General features: G+C 35.0%; 1 protein-coding gene across 4 annotated transcripts in view; it reads left to right on the forward strand.

The window, feature by feature from the left end:
• The window catches only part of ROBO2 (roundabout guidance receptor 2), a 166,044-nt gene that overhangs the window by 1,322 nt on the left and 136,821 nt on the right, over window positions 1-27,901 (forward strand). For all 4 annotated transcript variants that reach the window (XM_007450294.1, XM_007450291.1, XM_007450292.1 and 1 more), the window contains exons 2-3: window positions 1,989-2,109; window positions 12,792-12,930. Coding sequence is in view for 3 of the 4 variants with exons in the window: in XM_007450291.1 (XP_007450353.1) it covers window positions 2,007-2,109; window positions 12,792-12,930 (242 nt within the window). In the remaining variant the exon portion in view is untranslated. The remainder of the gene's footprint in view (window positions 1-1,988; window positions 2,110-12,791; window positions 12,931-27,901) is intronic.

Raw genomic sequence — 27,901 nt, forward strand, 5'->3', positions numbered from 1 at the left:
CTCCTGCATCGGCAGGCGGACTCTCAAGCACTGCGCCACCAGGGAAGCCCTCTTAGTATAATTTTTATACTCAGTACACATTTTATACAATAACTGAGAATTAATATACTTTATTTAAAATAAGGTCTCAACAAAACAAATGTACCATTTCTATCAAAAAGTCCATATTTTCTGGGTGTCTATTCTCTTTAAAAATATCTTATAAATGAGGTTTTATTCTTATGTGTACATTGTGATTACATCATAACACAGGACGAGAGAGGCCATGCAAGAGATCACAACATATTCCATATGATTCTGGCTTGAACTGTTGACACTGTGAGGATCTACAGTGAAAGATAATTTGGTTCCCAGTGGTCTGTGCTCGGGTACCAAACTTATTGAAAATGTGCTCCTGTTCAAGATCTTCTTTTCCATGTTTGTAATCATTTAGCTTTTGCTTTGTAACAAATCAGCCCCAAATACTGTGATTTATAATAACCATTGCATTTACACTATGATTCTGGGGGTAAGCTGACAGTTCTTTGCTCTGGGCTAGCTTGGTCGATCTTTGCTAGGCTTTCTCATGCTTCTGTGGCTTGTTTGAACATGTGCTGGCAGCTGGGATGGTCGAGGATAACTTTACTCACATGGCTGGCCATTGACTGTCTCTCAGCTGGCCATCTTGGTTCTCCTCACGGCCTCTCACTTTGCAGCAGGCTAGCTCGGGCTGGTTCTCATACTGGTCTCAGGGTTCTCAACTGCAGCAAGAGAAGGCAAGTCCCTATATGCGAGTGCCTTTCTTCCGGTGAAATGTTGCTTTAGTTCCACTGGTCAAATCAAATCAAATCATATTGTCACACTCAGCTTCGGGGGAAGGAGAAATGGCCTCCGTGGTTTAAACCTATCATTTATTGTGCTCTACTGCATACAGTTGAGAATAGGTTGACTATGTTTTCTTCCTAAGTAAAAAAAAAAAAAAAAAAAATGTGGAAAATCCCTTTCTATGACATGGCTAGTTTTAGAGCCCGAATAAGTCTGATGAAAACGTACCTACCTGAGTTTTGTCTGCCTGTGACATTAAAATTAAAGGGGGAAACCAGCGTATTCTTATCTCATATCTCTTTAAGAACATTCAGTCGTTGTGAAGTTAAGATTGTTGAACTAGATAAATAATAAAAACTTTTTTAATTGGAAAAGAAGCTATAAGTTGATGATTCACTTACTGAAAACCTTATTCTGCTTTAATGTACCCTTTAACTAACAGACATTTTAACATTATTACATTTGCTTTTTCAAACAAAAATGCTTCTCATTTAAGAAACATTTAGGGACCACATATTAGAAGCCAATGGTTTGTACCAAGTCATACTCATCATTCAAAAAAAAAATTTGTTTTTATTCAACCTGACCTCCTCTTCAAAAATTATCTCATAAATACAGTTAAGATGAGGCAAAGATAATTTTAATACTAACAATTGAAATGTAAACTCCATGAAAGCAGAGATTTTTACTATTTGGTTGACTATTGAATCTCAAAGTCCTAGAACACCACCCAGCCCATAGAGGTACTCAACAAATACTCACTGAATTCTTCTGAGTCAATTAGATTTCATTATATTATCCAAAGCAGATATCTAGTACTTCGTTCTGATGACAAATGTCAATAGAAATTCATTCAACAGAATCTCAGAGTGAAGACCAACCACTGCACTGTGGTTTAATGGGGGCAGTCACAAGATTCAAAATAGGACCAGGCAAGAGAGAGGAAGACTGCCTTAAAGAAGCATTCTCTAGAAAGGGAATATGGAGGCTTATATTGAGGGTGAATTTAAGAGAAGAAAGTACACATGCAGATGCCAAAATAGTGGGAGAGTTTTGTGTCTTAGACACACAGCTATTTCTTTTAGAGAAAAAAAAATGTGCTTAACTATTTAAAATTATTTATTAGTGACCTTTCTTTCTCTGTTTCTTTTCCTTTCCATTTTCTTTTTTTTCGATTTTAACAGATCCGTGGTGGAAAACTAATGATCTCCAATACCAGGAAAAGTGATGCAGGGATGTATACCTGTGTTGGCACCAATATGGTGGGAGAAAGAGACAGTGATCCAGCAGAGCTGACTGTCTTTGGTAAAACTCTCTTTTAGATTATAAATTGCTATTTACTACCTACTTTTCCTTTTCCTTTAAATATTTTTGCTAATACCAAACACCAGGCCATACAGAGACAGTTACTTATGACTTGTGGTGAGCTCAATAGACTAGAATTGTCTTGTTTTCTGGTTCTGTCTTTCAGATGAAATCTTTGATGTGAAGAAAATTAAACTTTTGAAACATTAATTTACCTACTTTATTCATATATATTTATAGGATTTTGCCTTTCATCAGGATGTAAAAACCTGTCCTTTCTCAAAATCTATTTGAGAGATTATATACATTTAAAGTTTATCACTCATTCCATTGTGATGCATTTATGAAGTACTTATTATGTGCATGACACAGGGTAAGGTTTTTAAAAATTAGAGAGTGCAGTGTATAGCCATTTCACTTGTTTTCTAATTTAAAAAATTTCAGATTGAGCTATTTGCAGTTTTACCCCATGATGAAAAGACTAGCTTGCTAGTTATACACACACAATCAGAATTAGAAAAAAATTGATCAACTATTTTGCTATAATATTCATGTTTCTTCAACTTAAAAACCAAAGGACTCTTTAGTTGGAGTAATTCAATTAGTTAGTGAAAACATGATTAGATCTGTATCACAGAAATAGTGGAGAAAGCACTAGGAAGGAGAAAATTGGAGGTAGTAAAGACGGCCAATTAAACGAAAGTAAGGAAAATGCTACAGGGCAGCTGTGGAAAATTGAAAGAGAAATACAATGGCAGAAAATTGGGGAAAATGGGGATCCTAAAGATGCTGCAAAATGAAACATTCCTTTAGATGACATTGAAGTCCCATTGAAGTCCCATTCAAGTATCTGTATGGAAATATATATGTATACTCACAAACGCACTCACAAACACATACACATATGTATATACACACACATATATAGATGCATGTGTATATCTATCTCTCTATATATATATTTGAATAAAAGAGTCACTATTGCAGATATTATTATTTCTTTTTAAATGCAAGAGATAATTGTGAATTTCAAATTACTTTTTTGTGTGTGCCAGTAAAATAATCTTCTGAATCTGTGCATGGTATGATAAGATCCTATGTCGTTACTCCAGAACACACTGAGGTAGCATCAGAATCTGGCATACGTCCCTAAAGAAACTTCTTTTGCAGTTTGGGATGTGCCACCCATGGTATAATGGGATCCCGTGCTGCGATGCAAAAGAGAGCCATATTATGGTTTCCATTACATTTAGAGTGTTAGGTGTGGTTTATGAATATGTACTAGAGGGCAGGCCTCTCTTTTCAATTGCTCTGAGTATCAGGTAATCTCTGGTAATACTCCTTGTGGATACTAAGCAGCTTGAAGTCCCAAATGACAAAACCAGGATCCCATAATTCATTAAAGGAATTGAACAGTAAAAATAAAACTGTTCAAAGTATGCATGTAAATTTCTGTCCTGCAGAGAGCTCAGACAATATCAGTTTGCCCTTACATTTCATGCAGTTATCTATCTATAAGAGTCTCAAAATGTGCTTCACTCCGTAATGAATAAAATACAGTTTTGCCTGCTAAGATATGAAATTAGCGGTCACTGAACATTAGCATTGAAAACCCACAAGTACAGCTATTCTATTTAAAGAAACACTCATCTCTGTTCTTCTGTAGCTACCACCAGCTTTGGAACAGAAAAATGTTTCATTACAGCAGTATATATTGCCTTCAGAAGAAAATTGAAAGGGTTTAGTGTTATTACCCAAGCAATTAGACTTACCAAATGTGACTTGTGTTATGAAATATTCACCCTACTTTCTCTAAAAACATGATGAGAACTGAAGGATATCCCTAAATATGTCAGGAGTTACAAGGGGGACTTCTAAATTATTTTGAAAGTAGCTATAAACCAAAAAGATTGAATTTGTCTACAGGCAGTTCTTCTGGAACAATTTGTTTAGGAAGCTGAGAAACATTTATCTCATGGTGTAAACTAGTTAGAACTGACCTAAGTAAAATATTAAGTTGAGGGAAAAACTAAAATTCCATAATTGATAAGAAAACAACATCCAAACCTAGAAATAAAACATAAAAAGAGTAGTGATGGTCTAAATCAAGATTATGACAAGTATTGCATGGGAAAGACCCCCTCCTGTACCTTGATTCCCCAATTCTTAGAGAAAATAAAATAACTAGTGCGCTATGTATAATGAGGCCTTCTTTAGTTTATTTTCACACTCTATATCCAGAAAATGTTTTCTAGTAAACCTATCTGTATTTCATCGTTGTTAGATATTCTGTCTCTGGTGGGAGGTTTATAAATGTAAAACTGGTTAGTGACAGTTTACCTCTCCTCTCTCAATTCTATTTTCATGTAGCAACACTTCTGCCTTTAAAGCTCTGGCTACTATGACAACTCTGTACTCTTCCAGCTTTTAAATGAAAGTTTTTAAATGTCCTTTGCAACTCCATCTTTAAGATATATAATACAGAAAATGTAACTGATGATATTTAATTGTTCAAAAATAGAATTCACTTATAATGGCAAGGAAACCAATGAAAAGGTTAAAGGGTCTTTACCAATACAATAGCCATCTGCAAGTATTTTGACTCTTTAATAAGTGGGATTGGACTTAGAAATTTTTTAGTTTGAAAATTGCAAATTATGCTTTAAAAATCTGTGCTTTAGGAAAAGTCTTAATCAGTGTGACTTAATTTTCAAAATGTTACTCTGCCATACTCTCTGAATCATTTATGCTGTTTGTTCTTCTTTAATATTTGCTGACCATAAAGTAGCATCCTAGTTAAGTGGCAGTACCAAATCTAAAACTTAGAAGTAGGCATCACAGTGCAGAAGGATACTAAAATTTATGGCACAGTCTAGATGTCTTCATAAAGAATACTTTGTAGCAATTTACATATGTTAATTAAATTCTAGAGATCCTGAAGACAGAGAAACTAGAGTTGAAGTACATAATTAAATTTCCAGTTATGGGTAGGTTTGGGATATCTGTTATCTAGAATTTAACTATCATTAAAAAGCAACTAAAAATAAGAATTGTTTCCTAATGATTTTTAGATGTTTGTAAAAGTAATACATGAAAAAAGATTTTCTGTGTTGCATTTCTAATAGACATTAGAAGTATTGCAAAACTTATGATGAAATACAGAAAGAGCTTGCAACCTTCCCTCCTCCCAACACACACACACACACACACACACACACACACACACACACACACATTTCTCATCTTTGAACATTCCTGTAAGCTTGTTTTATCTTTTTCTTCTGGGATTTATTTCCATATTTCTATGTGCTTATTCTGCAATTTTATACATTTTAACTTCTTATTTTGGAAGATGATGATTTGGCCCACTTATACTCCCTTCCCCAACTTCTCACCTGTACTTTCCCTTCTTTTTGTCTTTTCCCTTCTTTGTCTTTTCAGTATATTGCCTTTAGAAACATTGACTATATTAATATTTAGAATTTAAGTTATTATAACCTTGTAAATATTGACTGTGAACTAAGTGTTATGCTATTATAATGGCATTACTTTTCTGGCACTGTATTTGGTCTTCTTTGAATTAATAATAAATCCATTTTTCCTTTTACTTATGTTTATCTATGCCTGTCATGAATTCTTCTTGAAATCTTCAACAGAAGGTTTAAAATTCTCTAAATTCTATTTAGCTATTAAGTCTACTCTTGCTACAGCGATCCTGGAGGCATCAGACTTCTGCCCAGTCCAACCAGGCTGGATTCTATTTAGATCTACCCCAGAAACTTCATTCTGATATTCCTCTTCCCTTTCCTTTGATGCTGGATTCCCTGTTTCCTATATCCTGTTGGTTTTTTTTCCTTGTTTAACTCCTATATTCAGAACAGTGTTTCTCTCCTGATTTCTCCTTGACTAGAGCCTAGAGCACATTCCAGACCAAACTATCTTTATTCAATCCAAAACTTAATGGATACTGCGGCTGGTTATAGAATTCAAGTTTAAAAAAATATTTTTGCTCGAAATATTAAGGTCGCCACTTCAATATCATTTTGCTTCCATCGTTACTGTTGAGGAGTCTACTGTACTTTTGATCCCTATGCGATCATTTTCCTTTTTTTTTCTCTTTCCAAACTTTACTGAGTACCTTTTCTTTATCCCATGCTTCTGAAATGTTTCAATACCATGCCTCATTTTGGCACTTTTTCTTTTACTGGTTGGACACTTACTGAGCAATCTCAATCTAAAAACACTCTATTCAAACAAGTCAATGAAATATACTGTCCATTTTTTCTATTCCATTTCTCTGTCGAGCATAAATTCATTAATGAGATGTTAAATCTCCTAGATCTTTCTTTTCTTGAACTATTCCTTATTTATAGCATCTTGTTCTTATTTCATGGATGTTTTAACTTATCTTGCATCTCAGGATTTTAACAATATTCTTTTTTTTTTAAATAAAATTTTCTCATGATGCATGCCTCCTTTTCTTTCAAGTTCCTTTCCCCGACCTCTCACCTGCATTGTTCTGTCTTTTACACTGGAGGCTTTCTTCAAATGACTATCTTCTTCGGGATGAGGATAGAGGTTGGGTCTGGTTATATTGATATTCAGTTATTGAGTGAGAGATAATAGTTGATGGCCTGAGTGTAGTTGAGATACTGTGAGACAAAGCTATGAGGGAAGAAATCTCAGAACCAAACCTTAGGAAATATCTGTGTGTTATTGATAACTTGTGGCCTTCATTTAAGAATTTAAAACATAAGGTGTTATTAAAATCAAGGTGATTGTTAAGAGCAATTTAGTTCTTTTAAATAATATTAACTTGCAAACTTTAAAACAGCAAAATATTTCTCATTTGTTCACTTATTTAATAAATATCTTTTGAACACCTACTATGTGCCAGGCTCTGAGTGTTCAAATAGATTAGGGAAATGAATAGACAGGTCCCCTGCTTTCAGTATGACTCTCATGTCATATCAGCAATAACACGAAATTTTGCCTCTAAAGCATGGTGAGAAAGGCATTCTTTTCCCTCTGAGAATATTTACCTATGTTTGCTTTTGCTTCGCAGGATGGTTTCTTTCAGACAAAGAAAATTCTTGGCAAGAAGAGAAATTAGTGCAGCAAGGATTTATTTAATCACAGTCAGGCAGACTGATCATTATCATCCAGTCTATATTGGAAGGGCACAGTAATTCGCATTCAATGGCTATCATAACCCCCTGCCCTTCACACATACCCATTTAAAAAAGGAGACATACTACGACTAGCCATCTCACTTTCCAGTTTAATAGACACTACTGGGTGGCGGATCCTTCTGGGTCAACTGAAGTTATAAGATTTACAAGCAGTGGTTAGGTCTCATGTGCTTTTACTGCATAGCTTTGGTCTTAGAGGACTTAAAGGACTCTACCTGTATAATTATTGCCATAATGCTACTTTTATAATGTCAAGCAAAGTTTATTTTTAAATTGTTAAGGTTGTCCTAGTAATAGCTGTCACAGCATAGTCTTTGCCAATTTTACAGCCATAGTCAATGACTGAATACAGTTGAAAGAAATTTGTTCTCTGGACACTTAATTTCCTTCATTGTAGCGTGTAAGTAAGAAAGTTAAGAGATATTATGCAACCACATTTCAGATTTATGGTTTTGGGGTTGAAGTGAATATTTTGCTTTCTGAGTATTATTGACGTAACCACAAGGAGACTCGGCATTTGATTTTATTACCGTTACATACAAAGCTGGGTTTTCCACAATGCCAATTTGGAACTAAACTAACCTGGCTACTTGAGACCTGTAGTTTACATAGTACCACGCTGCCAAAGAACACTGCTATCTCAAGAGAGATTAACCTTATAAGCAAACTATGCAGGTGATTCAAATCCAGTTAATCTCACAATAAAAAAAATGTTAATTGCATTGGCAAAGACATTGCCTCTGATCACGCAATGGCTATACAATTAAGGACCAGGCCATTCAGAGGGACTCTAATCTCATTGATAAACCTTCAGCAAATAGCCCTTGAGATGTCTACCCGTGTTTCAGTGTGTGATCAGCCATAAGGTAACAACATAGAAAAATCAGTGACCTTATTTTGACATGCCTTAAAATTTGGTTTGCTTGTTAGTCAGTAATTCAAGATGTTTCATGTATATTTATTGTAGTTGTCCAGAGCTTCATGGAGTACAAACTTCACGGGGCATTAATGGGTATTGAATGTGGTCAATTATCGACTTGCTGGATGCTTCTCTTGTCATCTTACTTTCTAATCCTTCTAACTACATTATTTGCAGATGATTTTGACACAAAACAATAAACCCCAATATAATTCCTTGTAAGTTTTGTAATTTGCGTCTGAAAGGGGTGTGGTTTTGTGTTTGGCTATGGTAGCAGTAGCCCCTGCAAAGGCAAAGCATTTAAAAATACATTTCTGCCTGTATAACTTATTTAGTCTTTAACACTCATATTTTTGATTCTCAGATTTTCTGGAAATAAAGTCTAGTTAAGTAAACTGAAAATAATTCCTACCCAAAACTGTCTTTCCATCTAAATAAATGTTAAGCAAACCTACAGTTTTTAACATACTGTTTTTTTGTGGGCTGTTAAAATTACAAAGTAGAAGATGAACTTAATATAATTAGCAGAAAACAACTGAAATAATGAATAACACAATTTAGAGATAATTGCTGCAACAGGTGCTATGGAAATTCTCAGAACAATATTTTAAAAGTTGTGACCAAATTCCAATGAATCGGTAAATTTCAATGCTACTTTGTTGGAAGGCACAACCTCAGGTACATTCAGGTATAAAACCCTTTCTGATGTGCCATGTATATGCAAATGACTTTCTTCTGGGTTATTCTTTGCATTGTCCATTTTTGTTTTATCAATTGAATTGCATTTTCCACCATAAACCAATGTTAGGCTTCCAAAAATTCTATACCACATAGTCTCCTGTGGTTATCTAGTTGCTAGGCAACTAAACTCTGCTTGAGGGCAGAAGAGAATAGACAAAGTTCCTTGCAAAGTTCTCCACCCCTACTGAGTTCATCAGAACAGCAGCAGGGAACCCCATAACTTTCTTCCTTCTTGAAGCTGTAAATCAGGGGCTTCCACGTGTCTCCATACAAAACAGTGGGACTTAGAACAGGTATGATAACCAAAAAAATCCTCAAGGACCCTAATGGTGTGCTCTGAACGAAGAGACAATTTTAGTTTTGTGGCAACTCTTTCAAAGTTTGCTCTTTGAATTAATTATACTCATATGTTGCAATTTTGTGACTGGTGGCATGTTAAAGGAAACATACAATAACTTTGCCTGAAGATATTCATGTGTATTTTAGTGGAACTAATCTATATACTCTTATGCAATTTACTTTGTAGTCAGCATCATGCCATGAAAAATTTCCATGTTAGAGAGATAGATACAGAGATAGCATTAACATCCCAAGGTAGTGGAACTAATCTATATACTCGTATGCAATTTACTTTGTAGTCAGCATCATGCCATGAAAATTTTCCACGTTAGAGAGATAGATACAGAGATAGCATTAACATCCCAAGGTATGATTTTGCCACAATTTATCTTAAAATCCCCGATTTTCCAATACTGCCAGCATTGCTGCAATGATCCTGTGTTGTTCTTATCTTTTGTCGCAGTTATTAATGATCGAAGTTACTGTTCTGTATTATTTGTATTGTGGAGTGTCTGCAAGTAATGACTCTTTTGGTTCTCCAATACTCACACTTTCCTTCTTTTTCCTACTGATTATTAATGTCAGCATGTCCATTTTGTTCCTGATTGTATTAGGCATGACTTTAGTATATTACTTTTAAAGAATAATTTTTGCATTTAGTTTCTGATAAAATATCTTCATTATACTTAAGAAGTTTCTTGTGATTCCTTCTTTTTTTAGAATTTTTTTAATCCAACAGGTTCTCTATGTCTATAGATGTAATCATATTTATTTTCTCCTCTCTGTAATATAAGTAGCCTCCTTTACCATATTAATTATGAATGCATTTGACTTCAAGTAACAGAAGGCTAACAATGGCTTAAGTGTAAGGGGTCCATTTTTTTCATATCTACCATATCTGCAATGAAAGGATTGACACAGTCACTCACCATATCCATACCTTACCTGCCACTTTGTTCCAGTGTGCCAAATGGAAATTTGAGAATCTTTCTAGACTTTCCTTCCACATCTGATTGATCACCCAGTTCTGGTATCTCTTCATTCTGTTCCCTCTTCCATATCTCTAGAACCACTGTGTCAGTTCTAAGCTGAAATAATTTCTTACAATAACTGTTTGACCTAATTCACTGCTTCATATTCTCTTCTAATTCATATTTCACAGATCTGCCAACACGATCGTTTTCATATGCTTATTAAAAATGCTGCTTCCTTAGTTAAAATCTCTCTATCACCTTTAGGGCAGAGCTCACATTCCTTGACGTTGTATGGAAGGCCCGTCATTGTCTCACCATTTACCAACTAACTAGTTTCATCTCTCACCACTTTTCTGATGAAACCAAGCTGCTGGCTCTTCACCAGCTACCAAGCTCGAAACCTGGCATAGGAGAAGCTGCATTAACATGTGCTGAATGAATGAGTGGATGAGGGAAAGACTTCTCTTAGCTTACTCATCCATATGCCAAGTTTTAGGACAATTCCCCCTTTAAAATCGGAGGGAACAGGAGGGATAGCCTGACACACGATTTCTCATTCATTAGTGATATCAGCAGTGGCTTGGATCTCTTTTAATATTGGGTTACTGCACCTTTTGGACGAGCTGGATGAATATCCCTAAGTGATAGCAAAGAAGAAATCAATCCTGCTTTCTATGCTAATGACTCATCTTTTTCTGTTAATATTCCAAACACTCATAAGAAGATACTGATCCTATTGGCTATATACTGCCAAAAACAGTAACTCAATATGAACTATGCAGGCACTAAGATAGTTTGGAACACACAGTGTCCAGTGGTCAAAGGAGAACACTAAGTAATTCTATCCAACTTGCAGATTTGTTCTGTGGTCAAAGGGGCACACTTAGCTGCTAATTGTTTCTGACCACCTAAAATGTTTTGAAGCAAACTTTTCCCTCAAGTCTATATGGGTTATTTCTAAATCCTGCATTATAAAACCTCTCCATGATAAAGTCCATGAGCCTTGTTTTACGGCTTGGGGTTTGAGGGCCCCAGTGTACAGATACTTGAGCATGTGCAGGTCTGTCTGTGTTTAAAGAAAATTTTGATCCCTACTGTCAGCTGCCCTGTGGACAGATGCAGTTGTCTTCCTTCTGAATACCAATGATGGTTGACTTTATTGCAGTAAAATATGCTTTTGTAGCTTACACATTTGTTTCATAAATATGGGTCTTTATTTAGTCAGTAAAATCATATACTTCCAGTCTATACTCAGCATATGTTATTTGATGTGATTTATTTTCCTTAAAGATTTCTTGCTAAATATGTTTCAGTTTTTGTGCCACTGTATTCACATTCTTAAATTGGGTTTGAAACTAAAGTTCTAAGTGACTAAATATGGCCATATGGCCATAAATTGTGTCAACTCCCTATGGATTTCATTTTTCTTTTCCTTGACTTCTCTTCCTACTTCAATAAGTAGCAATATTGGACTTGCCTATGATTGAGAGACATGGGCTAAGAAAAATTTTAATGGTGATTTTTCCTGTATCAGAATCAGATCATTATAAAAAAGAGAGGAAACTAGACAAGAGATTGAAGTGTTTACAGATATGTAAAACTACATTTTGTTTTTTTATACTTCTTTTCATTAGTAAGATTCTTATGGACAGGAATTTATTTTTTCCAGGCTTTATTTAGAAGAGTGTTAGAATGCAGATTAACAGTGCTAGGTACAGATTAACAACAAAAGACTGAAGGACGGAAACACTAAAACAGAATACTAGAGAAATAAACAAACAGAAAAGTTAAGTAAATAAAAATGGGCAAGTATCTGGAACACTTAGGAGAAGATAATTAGAAGTAGACTTAGAAAAGTATGTGACAGTAAATAGTCTACAATAATTAGTAATGATAGTGTTTTTTATTTAAGAAAAATTAGATTGACAGATTTTTTTAAAATTTAAGACACAAAAAAATCATATATGAAGTGAAAATATTCATGGAAGTATTGGGTCCTTATCAGATGGATCGCCTTAGTGAGAAAATTTAGATAATACTCATCTTGAGAGCACAACGTTTTTAGTTTTCTCTAGCATTCTTGATGGAATATTAATATTTGTTTCCTTTTTGATATTTTCCATTAGTTTCAACTTTCAGTTTTCCCACTCTGAGTCATTTTAATGGATTAAGATAATCATCTCTTTCCTTGTTTCTTTGGAATTCATCGTTCAGGGTTTTTTATGACAAGTTCCGTATGATTTAGCTCAGAAATTCACAGAAGAATCAATTTAATATTTTCCAACAGATTGTATGGATTTATATGCAAACCATAGTTATTTATGTGTTCCAAAAATATTTTATCCTATTCAATTACGTTGGGTCTGTAAGGGCTTATCAAGACAGTTGAGCTATAAAATTAGGTACCTATGTCTCAAAAATGAACCACATATTTTCTATGCTTTTTTTCATAATGCACTTGAAGTATGCACAACATTCATTTCGTTTACTGTTTTTTTGTTTTTTTTTTTCCCTAAGAACGACCCGCATTTCTCAGGAGGCCAATTAATCAGGTGGTGCTGGAGGAAGAAGCTGTAGAGTTTCGTTGTCAGGTCCAAGGAGATCCTCAACCAACTGTGCGGTGGAAAAAGGATGACGCAGACTTGCCAAGAGGAAGGTAAGAACATCATATGGATGGAAAATTGTTAGATAACCATTGAATAATTATAAAAGAAAAAGACAACCTCCACTGTACCACCAAACACTCATATCCTGGTTTGTTATTTTCACACATGATTTTTATATATGAAAGCCAGATATCTGCTGTTTTATATACTGAAGTCCTCCAGGCTTTTGATGTCACTCTTTCATTGAATTTTCACATAAATGCCTGACCCTCCACTCCATCTATTATGCCCCGATATCAAGGATTCCTAAGGCACTCTCTTCTCCTGGCCCCATCTAGGCCTGCCATTCTGTTCCTATGGCTACTGGGTGTAGCAGACTATAGGGTCTGCAATAAGCAATGGATCTCATTCAATACAATAAGGAAGAGACACATCACTATCCACACAGGGAATTTTTCACTTAAGGACTTCCTGTCACTTTCTCACTTGCCATTTCTTCATGGGGATCTTCTCTTCCAACTCTTTTCTATTCTTATCACCAAACCCAAAACCCAATCTCTCAGCTCTCTAGGGTAAGTCCAGAAATGCTTGTCATCTTTTATAAAAATAAAAATAAAACTTTTTTGTAGTCTAAATTCTCCCAGGACTTGCCTTTTTATGATCAAATAAATCATTCAAGTACATTTTTTTTCTATGTAACAAGCGTATTTAACTATAAGATTTCTTTTGACTTCATCCTAGTCCTACCTTCTGAAACTACAGCCATCACACCTACTACAGTCAGGGTCTGCAAAAAATTTCACATCCTGCTTCTTTGCTAATTTTCTTTCCTAAAAAAGAAATTAGGTTTCATTCAACTGACTGAAAGTAAACATGCTTTCACAGAAATCAAATTGAGTTTTTTTGTGCTTTCACTGGCACTACTATCGATTCTTTCCTGAATTTATACATTCATTTCAAAATCTCATTTTTACATATCCCTAGGTCTCTGATACTATACTTTCTAAAGTCACATCATCAACAGCCCTGGCTTCAAATGGACCAAACCTTTTTAATAGTGACAGGTTCTTTTCAATCTATAGGAAAGAGACAAATGAAAATTTTACTTTGCTTAGCTTTTCGGCATAAATTGTAGAGAAAGTTGACTATGTTTCTTTTCTCACTTTGCTGTCAGACACCTAGTTTTAAAGCATGTTATTAGGAGAGGTTAGTGAATGTGAGCCTCCTTAAACTTTCTCAGTGGAGAACTAGGTTGAAAAGCAAGTAGAGGTGATGGAATTGAGGTATTGGAGTCCATCTTCTGTGTATACTCAAAAACTTTCCACAAATTTGAGGGCACTTCGTGTATAATTTTAAAATGTTGATGTAAGACTAAGAGATTAATTATACTGTAAAATTAGTGTAAAGAAAGATTAATTTTCAATTAGTAGAAATTAAAAGCCTGTCCATTAAAAAATCTTGCATTTTGGAATAATTTTGGATTTACAGAAAGTTACAGAGATAGTACAGAGAATTCCCATATACCCTATACCTGGTTTCCCCTATTGTTAGCATCTTACACAAATATGAAGGATTTGTAACTCATAATAGACAAATGCTGATACATGATAATTAAAGTTTATATGTTATTTTGATTTCACCAGTCTTCCTTTTTCTCCAGGATCCTACCTGGGGTATTTTAGTTGGATATTATGGGATATTGCATTAAGTTGTCATGTTTTCCCAGTCTCCTCTGTTCTATGACAGGTTCTCAGTCTTTCCTTGTTTTTATGAAAGTCTTGACAAGTCTTAAGTATCCTAAGAATGTTCCCCAAACTTGAGATTGTCTAGTGTTTTCTCATGATTAGACTGGCTTTCTGGGACTTCAGGAAGAAAGTCACGGAGAGTGTCCTTTTTGTCACATGATTATCAGGGGTTACATGATATTCACATTACCTCCCTGGTGATCCTGATATTTTTAATCATTAAATAGGATCCTATTGACAAAAATTGAGAAAATAGAAAGTGGTAAGGGTGTATTACATTTTAACGCGTCTATGTCTTTGAATTAAGGTAAAATACAACTTAAGCCCAGTTTGATTTGTTCCCAGATTGCTCTAGGTGTTAGGTCATTAAACCTGACAGCTTTGTTTGCCACAATATTCTCCAAATCTTGCCATATTCATTTGCTTCCGAGCTCAAATAATACATACAAATCAAACAACAGCATTAAAACTGCCTATTTAGAATGGCTGATATAAAGGCCTCTAAAGACGAAGTTGAAATTTTTCGAAATCATACCTCTACCAACTTTCCTTAAAACATTTCGTAAGTTTGTCCTCTTTATTCTTCTGTTACTGGCATGATATGACTACAGTGCTTTGTGTGACCAGCTAAATATTTTTAAAGTCTTAGGCAAATGGAAATGCTGTGTAAGCTTTAAATTGTATGTTAGAAAGGCTTAAAGCAAGGATCAGTGCAATGTAGAAATTGAGGTCAGTACTTTTATCATGATAGAAGCCATGTACTTTTCCTTGAAATCTCAATCTTTAAATGGTATTTCAAAGAAGCTTATTCACTCTTAGATTTGTATGCATTAGCATAAGCTTCACATATGCATAATGAGGGGGAAGGAGACCTTTTTGCTTGGTGAGGAATAACAGTAATGACTTAACCAACCATAGCCTAAATCAACAACATTGATTCTTTTACATTATTTAGGTCTCAGACTAGGGAGATGGCCATTGTTCTTGTGTAAGCAATTGTGTGGAGTGGTGTGGAGGATGACATTTCTTTGGCTTAACATTTAACGCAATTTGAATAAGGTTTGTGTAGTGGTTCATGCTTAACACATTTATAGTAAAGCTTTGTAGGGCAGCTGCATAGGCTGTAATTACTACGTAAGTAATATGTGACTATTTTTCTTTTGGAGACAAGAAAAGCTTTTCAATTCAAGTTTAAATTTATGAAATGCTGTGATAGCTATTTAAACTTTCAACACGGAAGAAGATATCTGTGCCAACCTTTCAGTAACCAGAGACAAATTAAAGGAGTATTTTTTTCTTCACTGTGAAAACAGTTTTTAAGTAGTATCCGTATACCTCTTTCTTTGATTTAGCCCTAAATTTCTGACCTTTCTCAGTAACTATCGTTAATGAAATTGCAACTTACCATTGGTGAGTTTTATTCAAGACGTTTTTTGATTAGATAAATATTTCGGTGAGGTTGGTAAATAGCAATTCCCAAGTCTAACAATAACCCTGATGCCCAACCAGGGAAAAGTTATTTATTTAGACATTTTCCATATAAAAAAGGGACAAAATAGGAAGGAGCCTTCATTTTATATATGCTTCTGTTAAAATGTTAATTGCCTGTGTGGCCCAACACACAGCAAGGCCAAACAAACCTAAGTGTCGCAGTTTGGAGCAGAGAAAGGTTTATTGCAGGGCCATGCAAGGAGAGGAGTGGATAATGCTCTAAAAAAACCCCAAGGTCCCCCGATGGGTTTTGGCAAAGCATTTTTAAAAGCCAGGCGAGGGAGGGGGTCGCAGGGTATGTGATCAGCTCATGCACAGTTCTCTGACTGGCTGATGGTGAGGTAACAGGTCGATGTCACAGGGATTAACATTATCAGGCTTCGGTTCCTAGAGGCCTGGGCCTACTGCTCATGGCCATCAAGTAGTTAACACCTTGCAGTTGGTGGGGGGTTTTCACATCTCTAAAACAGCTCAGGAAATGTGCGTCAGGTACTGTTATCTAGGTACTTCAGAGAGGAGCTAAAGCAGAGGGTATGGGGGAGAGCTTGTCATGGGAAGGCCTCATAGGATCCTGCTTGGTTTCATTTGCAGAAACATCTTACAATACTACTATTTCACAATTGACAATTTCAGGAAGAGAAAGGTCACTGCCTTCTTTGTGACTGTGACAGGTATCAATATCTTTTTCTCCAGAGAGTCTCAAAATGTATGTGCTCAAATAAAGGCACAACGACTCATTTATTAGGGATAAGAATTTTACACACTTCTGTGGGAATAAAGTGGGTAGGGGAAACAAAATGAGGAGATAAGGGAAAGACATTTTGTAGATCATAATGATTATGTGTTTTAAAAAAACTGTTTTTTCGGGATTCCCTGGTGGTGCAGTGGTTGCGAGTCCGCCTGCTGATGCAGGGGACACGGGTTCGTGCCCCGGCCCTGGAAGATCCCACATGCCGCGGAGCGGCTGGGCCCGTGAGCCATGGCCGCTGAGCCTGCGCGTCCGGAGCCTGTGCTCCGCAACGGGAGAGGCCATAGCAGTGAGAGGCCCGCGTACCACCAAAAACAAAACAAAACAAAACTGTTTTTTCAAGTCATAATTGAAATTGTAGAAGAAACACTTTAAGGTTTACCTATGTTTATTAAGTGCCTATTGTATTTATTAAGTGCCATTGATAGTCTGTGAAAAAGAAGTCACTTTAAGCAAGGTAAGTATGTTGTTATTATTTTTTATTTTATGTTGATCAAATTGAGTGATGTAGGAAAGTATTCACATACTGAATACATTAATGAAAGTTAAAACTGAAGTAATTCTAGTGTCTTGCTTGGGTGCTACATGTTTTTTTCTCAGGCAAACCTAGAACTTTTTGCTAATTAGTACTTATCACAAAGTGTTTCATGTGATAGAAATTGCCAGTATTTATAGTAACTGAGGCAATGTTCCATCATAGCATAGGGATATTGTATATTTTGTAATGAAAAAAGTATATATATGCTGAAGCTTTATGAATAACAACATGTACTAATATAAAAGAAACAGAATACTAATCATTTACAACCAAAGATGTAACAATAAAATTGAAATTTACCAACGCTACAATATTCTGTTCAATTTAATATTTGTGAGGAGAATAAAAATATCTCTTCTCAGAATTTGGGTATGATTAATTCAACTATGTTTTCTTATCTGGGTTTGTCTGTCCAGTTTGTATTTCAGATAATTATTAGCAATCTTTTAAAGGACTAGAAACAGGAAATTTAACATCTTGCATCAATCATATATCAGTATACCACCACTAGTGAGTTCCAAGATATTTTTTATTTCATTTTTATTTATTTTCTAAACTAACTCTAAAGCGACACTAACTTTCTCAATAAGGATCTAGAGTAGAGAAAGGAATGTTCATAAGAGCTTGTCACAGAAAAAAAGAAATAAAATATGTCATTTACATTCTTACGTATGCCTGAGAATCCTAAATGCAGTTGATGGCTTTCACATAGTGGATATAATTCATGAATATTTCATAAAAATAGACAAGGGACTAGAGAAAAAGAGTTTCAAGATATATAGTGCAAAATTCTATCAATTTTCCTGAACCAACTGACAAATTCCTTTTTCTAAAGTGCAAATCTATTTTAAGAGAGACTTTTTAGAGCTCTTAGTTCCATGAAATGTGAGATTCACATAAATACATGATTCCTTAAGAAAAGGAATGAATAGGACCACTTATAAGTCCCCTTTTTGTGGCGGTTTTACACTAAGTGGCTCTTTTCGCTTAGCCCTGGAAAATGTTCTTATATTAATTGTTTGGAAGCTCCATTGTTTAGAGCATGTGCTTCTGGGATGCAGAGACGCTGAACAGGTGCTAAGCTACCCTGCTGAGGAGATCAGCCTTCTTCACATACAGTGTGTGTTTCAAGGACATGTGGTAATTTGGGCTCATGATAAATAACCACGCTGATAAGGTTGGCTGGTCAAGATTGGTCAATTAAAGTGGTTTTCAAAAAAGAAGGAAAAAAACCTGAGAGCAGGAGAAAAGCAATGTATATAAATACCGTATGTGGCATTTGAAAAAATAGACTGGTCCCTAAGATTTAGAAATATAAGGAAAAATGTAAATGAAAATTCTATGATTTTTCAGCTCTACAGATGTCTTAGCCATTTCTGCTTGAAAACATAATTAGAACTGCCTGGACCATTATTGTGGGATCTTTTAATAGAGCAACCAATAACAAAGAATATTTAGGTCATTGTCAGGGATGTTGGATTTTAGCCTTGTTCTGACACTGTTTGATCATTTATCCCTTTAGTTATACTCGCATGTTCTGGAAATGATGTTCAACAGATTTCTCTACCACTAACTAGGAGTGTGACCTTGAAGAAGCTATTTAAACTCTTTGTGTTTTACATCCTGAAGATATGGACCAGCAATGCATTGGGACTAATGATTAACTTATACTTTGACTCATTTGTACAGGGTGAATAATTATGCCATCCATTCTAATTCAAAGGGTTATTAAAATGATATAACTTATTCAGAGCACTGTAAACACTGTACAGTGGGTGTACATAACAGGTGCCTCAGTTTTATAAATCCTACTGATTGGTGGTATTTATTAGTTATGTAGATAACTACAAAGAAGACATAGTCAATGCTAAAAAATACAGAGTATAAAATTTTCATGAAATAATCACAATTCTCCTCTCTCTGGCCAATTGATTTCCAAAGAAACACATAAAATATTATTGATTGAAGAGATATCACTTTTTCTTTTAAATCATATAGGTTTATTTATAAATTTTTCCAGCCCGTTTGCCAAGCCTAAAAGTTATCTCCCTTTTCTCTACCTCTGGGAGATTGAACGTGGTCCAGATATTATATTCTAACCCCAGTGCAATCAGTTATCTGGGTTGGGAACTTCAAATTTCACACATTACCTGTATCCTTTGTCCACTGGTAATAAGAAAACCACCATCTTTCATAATCTTTGTAAGAAGATTATGTAATGATTAAAGCAAGTATTATTGGAGGACTTACTATTTGCCATGCATTCTTCTAAATGATTTTTGCATACAATAATTTCATTATTTTAAAGCTTAGTGTTCCAGAATAATATTACTCCCATTTGAGGTATGTGGAAATAGCTTAAAGAAGTTGTTTCCAAAGACACACATTAATATGTGTTAGGGCCAGGACCTGACTTAGTATCTGTCCAACATGAAACCTGTATTTTAAGCTAATGGACTCTGTAATTATGAATTGTTTATGGAATTGAGCCCCTTACAAATTTTACATTTTAGATAAAATTTTAAATAATTGGTTAGAAACACTATATTATGAGCAACTTTATAGGAATACTATATAGCATTACTATTAAGGGTAGTTTTTAGACCAATTGCATAACCCTCACATAAAATGTCCCAGTGTTTTGAAAATCTAAACTTGGACCAGGTCAAGCTTCCCTCCTTGGAAGCTGAAAATATAGATTTTGTTTATAAACAAAATTAATTAGCAATTTTCAGAGGGATGCCAAAATGGTATTTTTTCTGTGTTTTCATCAAATAGGTGCTAATAGTTGCTGTTAACACAAAACTAATTGCCTCCTAGGGTGGAGAGTGCAAGTTGCCTTGTCCTGTGACCACACTGGCCCATCTGTTGAGAATCTCTGCTAAGGAACAATGCAGGAACTGGCATGCAATTTAGGTTCTGGCCAGTGGTCAACTAACAAGCTGGGACCACTTGGACTAAGAAATGCCTTGAAGTCAGAGATGCTCTGCTGTCCATTAACTGGCGGCTCTTGTGTTGTGTGAGGGCAGAGCCAAGACGAGGTGCCAGTTTGCAAAGCAAAGGATCTGTCTGAGTGCCACCTGTCACTGGCATGTGAGTGTCGTCCCACCAGGAGCCACAGCAGGTGTGCTTCGTCCATCAAAGTGTGGCATATTAGAGCATTCAGCTAGGCTAAGGTCGGGACCAGGGCAACATTTTACCTTAGCCCAAACAGGAGGACAGACGAAAGGCTTACCAGGAGATGAGATAGTTGTCACATCACACCATATCCCAAGGGTGGATATACTGGATGTTTATCATTAGAGACGCTCTTTCTCATACCTGGGTTCTTGCCTTAACTAAATAAAGGGAAGAGTTATGTAATTGACTGTATCAACACAAATCCTTGCCTTTATAAGACAATTTGTGGTTACAATCACTTAGATGAATTAATTACTCCACAGGCTTTTCAAATTAAGATACAGTTCTGGTTGTTTGTTTATTTTTTTCTGTTGTTATTCTTAATAAATTGAATCGTAAGGTGGAGCTGCAAGGTTAACTAGAATTTAGGAGATCAACATTCTTATCCCAGCCCTGTCATAACGCATCATGTTATTTTAAACAATTTATGTTACATGTCTGAGTACCACAGTCCACATCTGCAAAATGTATAAGTTGCCTTGGATGGTTCCTGCAGTACGTTTAAATTCCAAAATGGTATGAATCTATGAATGGCAACAATGCAAAACGATTTAAAAAGTATAATACATTTTTAGAGGAAAAAATCCCTAAGATTTGAAATGAATGAGCCTAAAAAGGAATATTAAAATTACTCATATAACCATTACCAATGGCATCTACTTTTTACGTTTTGCATATATCTTCTCAGATTTCTATGTGTAACTGGGCTTTTTTTTAATTCAAATTTGGTTTTGACCCTGAATCCTTATCTAAAATGTCTATTTAAAAATTTTACTTAAAAATTTTACTAGACTTTATTTAAAAAGTCTAGTACTGAATCAAAAGAGTTGTTTTTAATTGCATTTTCCTTTCCCATAAATATAATATTAATAAATTATATTTACATAGTGCTTACTCTATATCAGACCTACTTTAGGCATTTTACATTAATACACATATCCTTAGGACGTGATGTAAATACTATTATTATTCCAATATTACAAATGGGAAAAATGAGGTATAATGAGGTTAAGTATGACAAAGTCACTTAGTAAGGGGTCTAGGATTTCTGGCTCCAAAGTCCACACTCTTGATGACTACTTTGAGGTACTGGATGGGAACAACTTTTTTCCATTTTCCATTTGGGATTGAAGATTTGGAAAATACAGCTTAGTAAATGCCTGGAGCATTTAGAAGTGTCACTTTCATCAGAAAGTCACAAAATATATCTGTGTGGTAAAGTACATAATAAAGACTTTATAATCTTCATTATAATGGTACTTATAAGCAATAAATAAATCCATTATATCATATCAAATAAATTTTCATCTTTAAAAAATATATTTTACACTGCCCTTTGAAATAGAATTTATAACTATCTTTGTTCTCATAAAACATTTTAACTTAATATATCTGTGTTCTTCACAACAGTGTATCTGGAAAAAAAATTAAGTCACGAGAAACACACTAGAAGCTAAAGAAATGTTTGCCAAGTGAATTAAATAGCATGAGTAAAGGATAAATACTAGAACTATGAACTCTTCCAGGGCATGATACTTTAACTCATCTTTTCATTCTCAGGGCGCTTTTGAATTTACTAAAAGAGTATTTTTTTTTAATATTTTCATGATAATATTTTATTATCAACAGTTCCATGGATGGTTATAAACTGGAAGGCAGGACTGTGTTCCAGACTTTATATTTTCTACAAACATATATATATATTTTATTTCTTATAATAGTCCCTTTGGGAAAGTTGCTGCTTGACCCACATATTCACGTCAACTGGTATGAATTGAAACACAAAGGGAAAAAAAAACAAATAATAACTTGAGACCCAGTATTACAATGACAATGTGAATGAGGATTATATCTTTGTTAGTGTGTGAAAAAGATACAATTGCCAGAGATAAAAGATAAGAGAGAATGCTTCCAAAGCACACTAAGAATATACTCCACCACAATAGAAAGAATTCTTAGTGAAATCTATTTTAGTTGGTACACAGTATTAACTCATTGGAGCTTCATTCTAAAAGACCATATTTAGACAGGGAGAGTTGTGATTTGGGGCACAGTGAACCTTTGCCAATAAATGCAAGTACTAGAAATTTCTTCTGAGAAGGTGATTGATCAATCATATAGCTCGGTGGAATAGCCTTAAGGAGTTCCCTGGTTGCCTAGTGGTTAGGGTTCAGCTCTGTCAGTGCTGTGGCCCAGGTTTGATCCCTGGTCGGGAACTGAGATCCTGTAAGCCGCGCAGTGTGGCCAAAATACAAAATTTTATAAAAATTAAAATGCAAAGATCTATGTAATAGCCTTGTGACAAAATCTCAGTGCAGAAATTTTGCTATTCTTATGAGCATAACTGTCACAATTGCAAAGGTTATTATAATATCTTTCAACTCATTTCATCGACTATATAGGCATTTGGCACTTTTATAAAGAATATCTGATTGAGTATTCTGTGTCATTGCAATTCATACAACATATGGCACCTGTTATAAAAAATGTTCAATGAAAACTATAAATATTCCATTCATTGACTCACATTTTCTGATAGTTTTGTCCAAATATTTACAGCATATAGAGCAGAAACAAAAAGTCAATCAAGACTTTTACCTTTATTTGAGATTTCATAAAGAGACTGAAAGAAAATATTTTGAACATAATTTATAGTAAGATATCAATTATCTCAAAGGAATAATGAAAATCTTCAATGTAAACTAATAAAATATTATTTATATTTCATGAATTATTTCAAAAGTAACCACAGACATCAATCAAACATTTCTATGTGTTGATATTCCCAGCATATTAAAAAAAAAATGAGTTTGCTCTCAAGAATTTGAGAAGGAAGGTAAGACTTTTAGAGGAAAGTATGAGATATAAAAACATTAATCATTAAATAAGGAAAATTATATACAGATTATGATGTACAAGACTCTTTAGGGTTTCAGAAAATAAAAGCTTCTCTATTCCCATGTGACACTAGAAACGGGTCTGAAAGGAAGAACAGAATTTCTATAAGTGGAAAGAAGACTATTCTAAGAGATGGAAGCAGGATGAAAAAGCTCTGGTGGTGGAAAGTGTAGGCCAACAATTTGTGGTTCAGTTTCCCTGGAGCGTAGTGGAGTGGCACTTAAGGCCAGCAAGGTTAGTTGAGGCTTTATTATGAAAGCCTCTAATCCCAAGTGAAGTGTTTATACTGAACACACTGTGAAATGGGGAATTCACTAAACACATTGAATAGAAATATATTCTTGTTTCTACATTTAGAAAATTGATTCTTACATTTATATGTAGTGTAGCTTGGAGCAGAGAAAGTTTGGAGGTAGGCATACCTGGTAGGAAGTTGTTGAAAAACTAGTTAGTGGATTACATTGGAGTATTTTCTGTGAATACACCAACATGGATATTAATGCAAGTGGCAATACAAAGAAAAATGTGTTTTTTTTTTAATTAGTAATTGATTCTATGTCAGGGTTCATGGGAAAAGAGGGATTAAAAGTAATACTGAAGTTTATTCTGAGGTTGGGTGCCTGGATGAATGATGTCGTCCTTAATAAATAGAGAAGTCAAAAGATTTGTTTAACCTAAATCATTTTTAATCATATAATAATACCATATGTAACTGAATTCAAGTTAGAATTATTTGTGAGATACAAGAGTATTTTTTCTCTGAGTTAAGTGGAAAAAAGATTGCCAAATCAACTATGATATGCCATCTCTGATAGATGATTTCTAATTTCAGAGATTTAAAATATGAAAAATGTGTATCTTAAAATTGATTAACTATGGGAGTAAAAACTAATGTTTACAGATGTTTTACATGCAAGTAACTCAGTTAATCAATCATCACAATTGCCTCATGAAGTAAGTATTTTTATTCTATCTTTATTTTACAGTTGAAGGATCTGAGAAGCAAATTTCACTGGCAGACAGAGATTTAAATCGAAGCACTTTAGCCCTAAAGTATACTGTCTTAACTACTACACTAAAATAATTTGTTTCAAAGAAAATTATATTAAGATAATAACAAAAACTATAATTTTTTGAGGGCCCACTGGCTTCATGTTAGGCTGTTTCACATTTTATAATTAATCTTTCCAACAGCCTTGAAGTATGAATCCCCTCTTTTAACAAAGGAGGAAACTCAGGCTTAGAGCAAATGAACTACACGCTCAAGATCACAGGACCTGTGGGTGGCGGAGCTGGAGTCCACGCCCAGGTCTCTCTGACAACATTATTGTAATTGTTTCTTTTTCTCCCAGACTCCCCAACTCTCTTTGCTGTATTTATCTTGATCTCAAATATCCAGTCCTACGTCTAACATGTGGGGCTCACCAAATACACATTCAGTATGGTATAGTAGCTCTCAGTTGGGGCCAATCCCTTTCCTAGAGGGACATTTGGCAATGTCTGAAGGCATTTTTGATTGCTACATTTGGGGTGCTACTGTCATCTAGTATGGAGAGGCTAAGAATGCCACTAAACATCCTTTTACTGTGCACAGGACAACTCCCACGGCAAAGAATAATCTGCCCAAAATGTCAATAGTGCTGAGGTTGAGAAACCCGATTTAGTGGAACAATGAATCTGGGCCTTGCTTACCCGAATGCTATTTTATTTGATTTTTATTATTTTTTTTTAATGTTAGGACAAAAATAATAGAATATAGTTCAAAGAAATAGATCTCAAAGATAATAATCTTTTCTTATTGCCTTAACTATGAAGGTTATACCAGTGAGATGGACAAATAATACAATGAATGGACTTGACATAAACATGTCATCATTTAACACAAGAAGACCCTTTGGTTCACTAATGACTTGAAGTGAATGTATATTTTTGCATATTTTCTAGAATATATGAAGCAGGGAATTTTTCTTTTCATTTCTTGTTCATGAAATTGTTGCTGAATTGATCAAACTAGTTGAGTAGCTTAGAGAAGTGTCTGAGCCTTCATTTTCAAATAGACCTACCAACCCACATGTTCTGTGACACATTTAATGATAAGTGCTCCTATGTCATGTTGAATTTCTAAATTACTCCATAAGCATATTTCACAAGGAAGTTTCTATGGGCAGAAGGCAAGAAAAGAAAGCCTTTTGAACCTTCCATAGAACCGCCTAGAATGAACATCTCTTTGAGGACACAGAAGCCTACCCTGCCCCTAGTGCTCACTTTGAACACCTATGAAGGAGAATTCCTGGAGTTTGTCCATCAATTACTGCAAAGCCACTAAGTATGTGGCAAATTTAAAAATCCATTTTATCGCAAACTTGCAGTCCCTTATTGCACAGATTTCATTCCCAACTCAGAAGAGTGCAGGAAGAATGGGAGCTGCTAATCAAAAAGTCTGGTCTGAGCTGTGAGTTCTGTGGACTCTTGTGAATTTAATCTCTAAAGTCCTTTTCTAAAAGAACTTAAAGATAAGATTAATTTCTAACCAAACACAAAACTGTGAGATATATCCACTTTTCCAAATCTGATATTGCAATTTCTAGTCCTATTGTAAAACCAAATTGTCTTAAGTGCACTTATGCCAATAAAATAATTATTTCTAAATTGGAGGATAATTTAACCTGCTTCAGCACTTAATTTGTTCCAACATTATCTCCTTGTGATATATTTGCACTTTTTACCCTAAGTTTTTCTGTTATAATTAGTTAAAGTAATAACTGCAATATTTTTAAAAGTATTTAAAAGTAATACATTTAAGAAGTTGCAGATATTATTTGAATAATCTGCTAAAGGTTAGTGAAAGAAAACATTATCACAAAATGGTTGCATATTAAGGACAATCGTGAAAATAATTAAACATTCCTTTCTGTTATTATGAGCCAAAGGAAAATCCCAATATCTCTAGGATGGTTTGAACTTGACTTCATATGAGTGTGGAAGGAAGAGTACATGATTTTATAATATATATATATATATATATATATATATACACACACACACACACAATTATGTCAATACATAATTGAGGTTTTCCTAGGCAAATGCAACAGAAAGGCAGTGGGATAAGAAAAGTGAGGATACTGGCAAGTATCTTATGGGCCATGGAATCTAAGCAGGGTAGACAAATAAGTGTTGATGCAAAGGAGTGATAGTAATGGAGGAAGAGGTTCAGTTTGTAAACTGATTAAAAGAGTAGGAACCATGCAAGGTTATGGCAGGATCAGATATTTGAACTTCAGATTTCAAAGATGGATCCATTCCAATTGAAGAAAAGTTCCAGGATCTTGCTATGAGACAATGGCAAAGGGAGATGGAGACAATATCTCTGAAGGAGGAGATGTTAGAGTAGTGAGAGGCAGCTACGGAAAATCTCACATGACATCTATTGGGCATTTACCATATGCTAGGTTCAGGTCTCAACACTCTAAATGTATTAACTCATTTAATCCTTACAGCATCCCTGTGAAGTAGGTCCTTATTAAATGCCATCTTGGTCAAATGGAAAGAAATTCTAAAGGTTCCATTTGAAAACTGGATAACATAATTACTATTCAATGGGATAGGACTTTTTGGTTTTGCTTTTAAAACTTTGCTTTGTTTGTTTTGAGGCTATGTAATTCTTTCCAAAAATATTTGTTGAGTAACTGCTCCATGTCAGGCTCTGTGTATTATTTGGAACATCTGGAAAGGTGTTCTCACTTTCACTCTTTCTCCACCCTTACACAGACCCACGGGGAAGAGCCAGATTTCTATTAATGCATGGAGGTGAAGGTGAAAATCTGAGAGAGATAGAGGATCAAGAAGTTTTACAAATCAGCGAACAGGTAGTTCAGATGGCACGGTGAAAAATTTTGTGAAGAGGACCACAAAAAAATTGTCCGAGGTTATGTCAGAGGAGATAAAACTCACTGCAGAGGTGGTGAAAATGAGATAATAAGATAACAGGAGAAGACGGAAACTTGGATGGTGACCAAGGGTACCAGGCTATGAACTTCACAGTTGTCCACAGATTTGCCAGGGGAGTTAACCCTTGGAGTCTTCGATGTCTGTCATAGGTGTAGAAGATGGGAGAGACAGGGGGTACTCAAAACACAGCCATAGCCTCAGTGATTAAAACTTGGAGGCACTTTTAGTTGGGATGAGCAGGGTGCTTTGGCCTTTCTGGAAGGACTCGGTTGTAGTTTGGTTTAATTGCTCAGTCTCCAGAGAGGGACTCTGTTTTCACGATGGTAAATGTCTGGGATTCCCTGGCAGTTATTTTGAGGCCTTGTCTTTTGGGCCTATTATCCTGTGATTTGAAATGTGCCCTGTGTTAAGTTAACTATTGTTATATTCTTGTGGGTATTTTAGTTATCTTTTTTGTTTGCTTGCTTTCT

The sequence above is a fragment of the Lipotes vexillifer genome, unplaced genomic scaffold (assembly GCF_000442215.2).
Source record: "Lipotes vexillifer unplaced genomic scaffold, Lipotes_vexillifer_v1.1 scaffold1931, whole genome shotgun sequence".
Classification (NCBI taxonomy): Eukaryota; Metazoa; Chordata; class Mammalia; order Artiodactyla; family Lipotidae; genus Lipotes; species Lipotes vexillifer.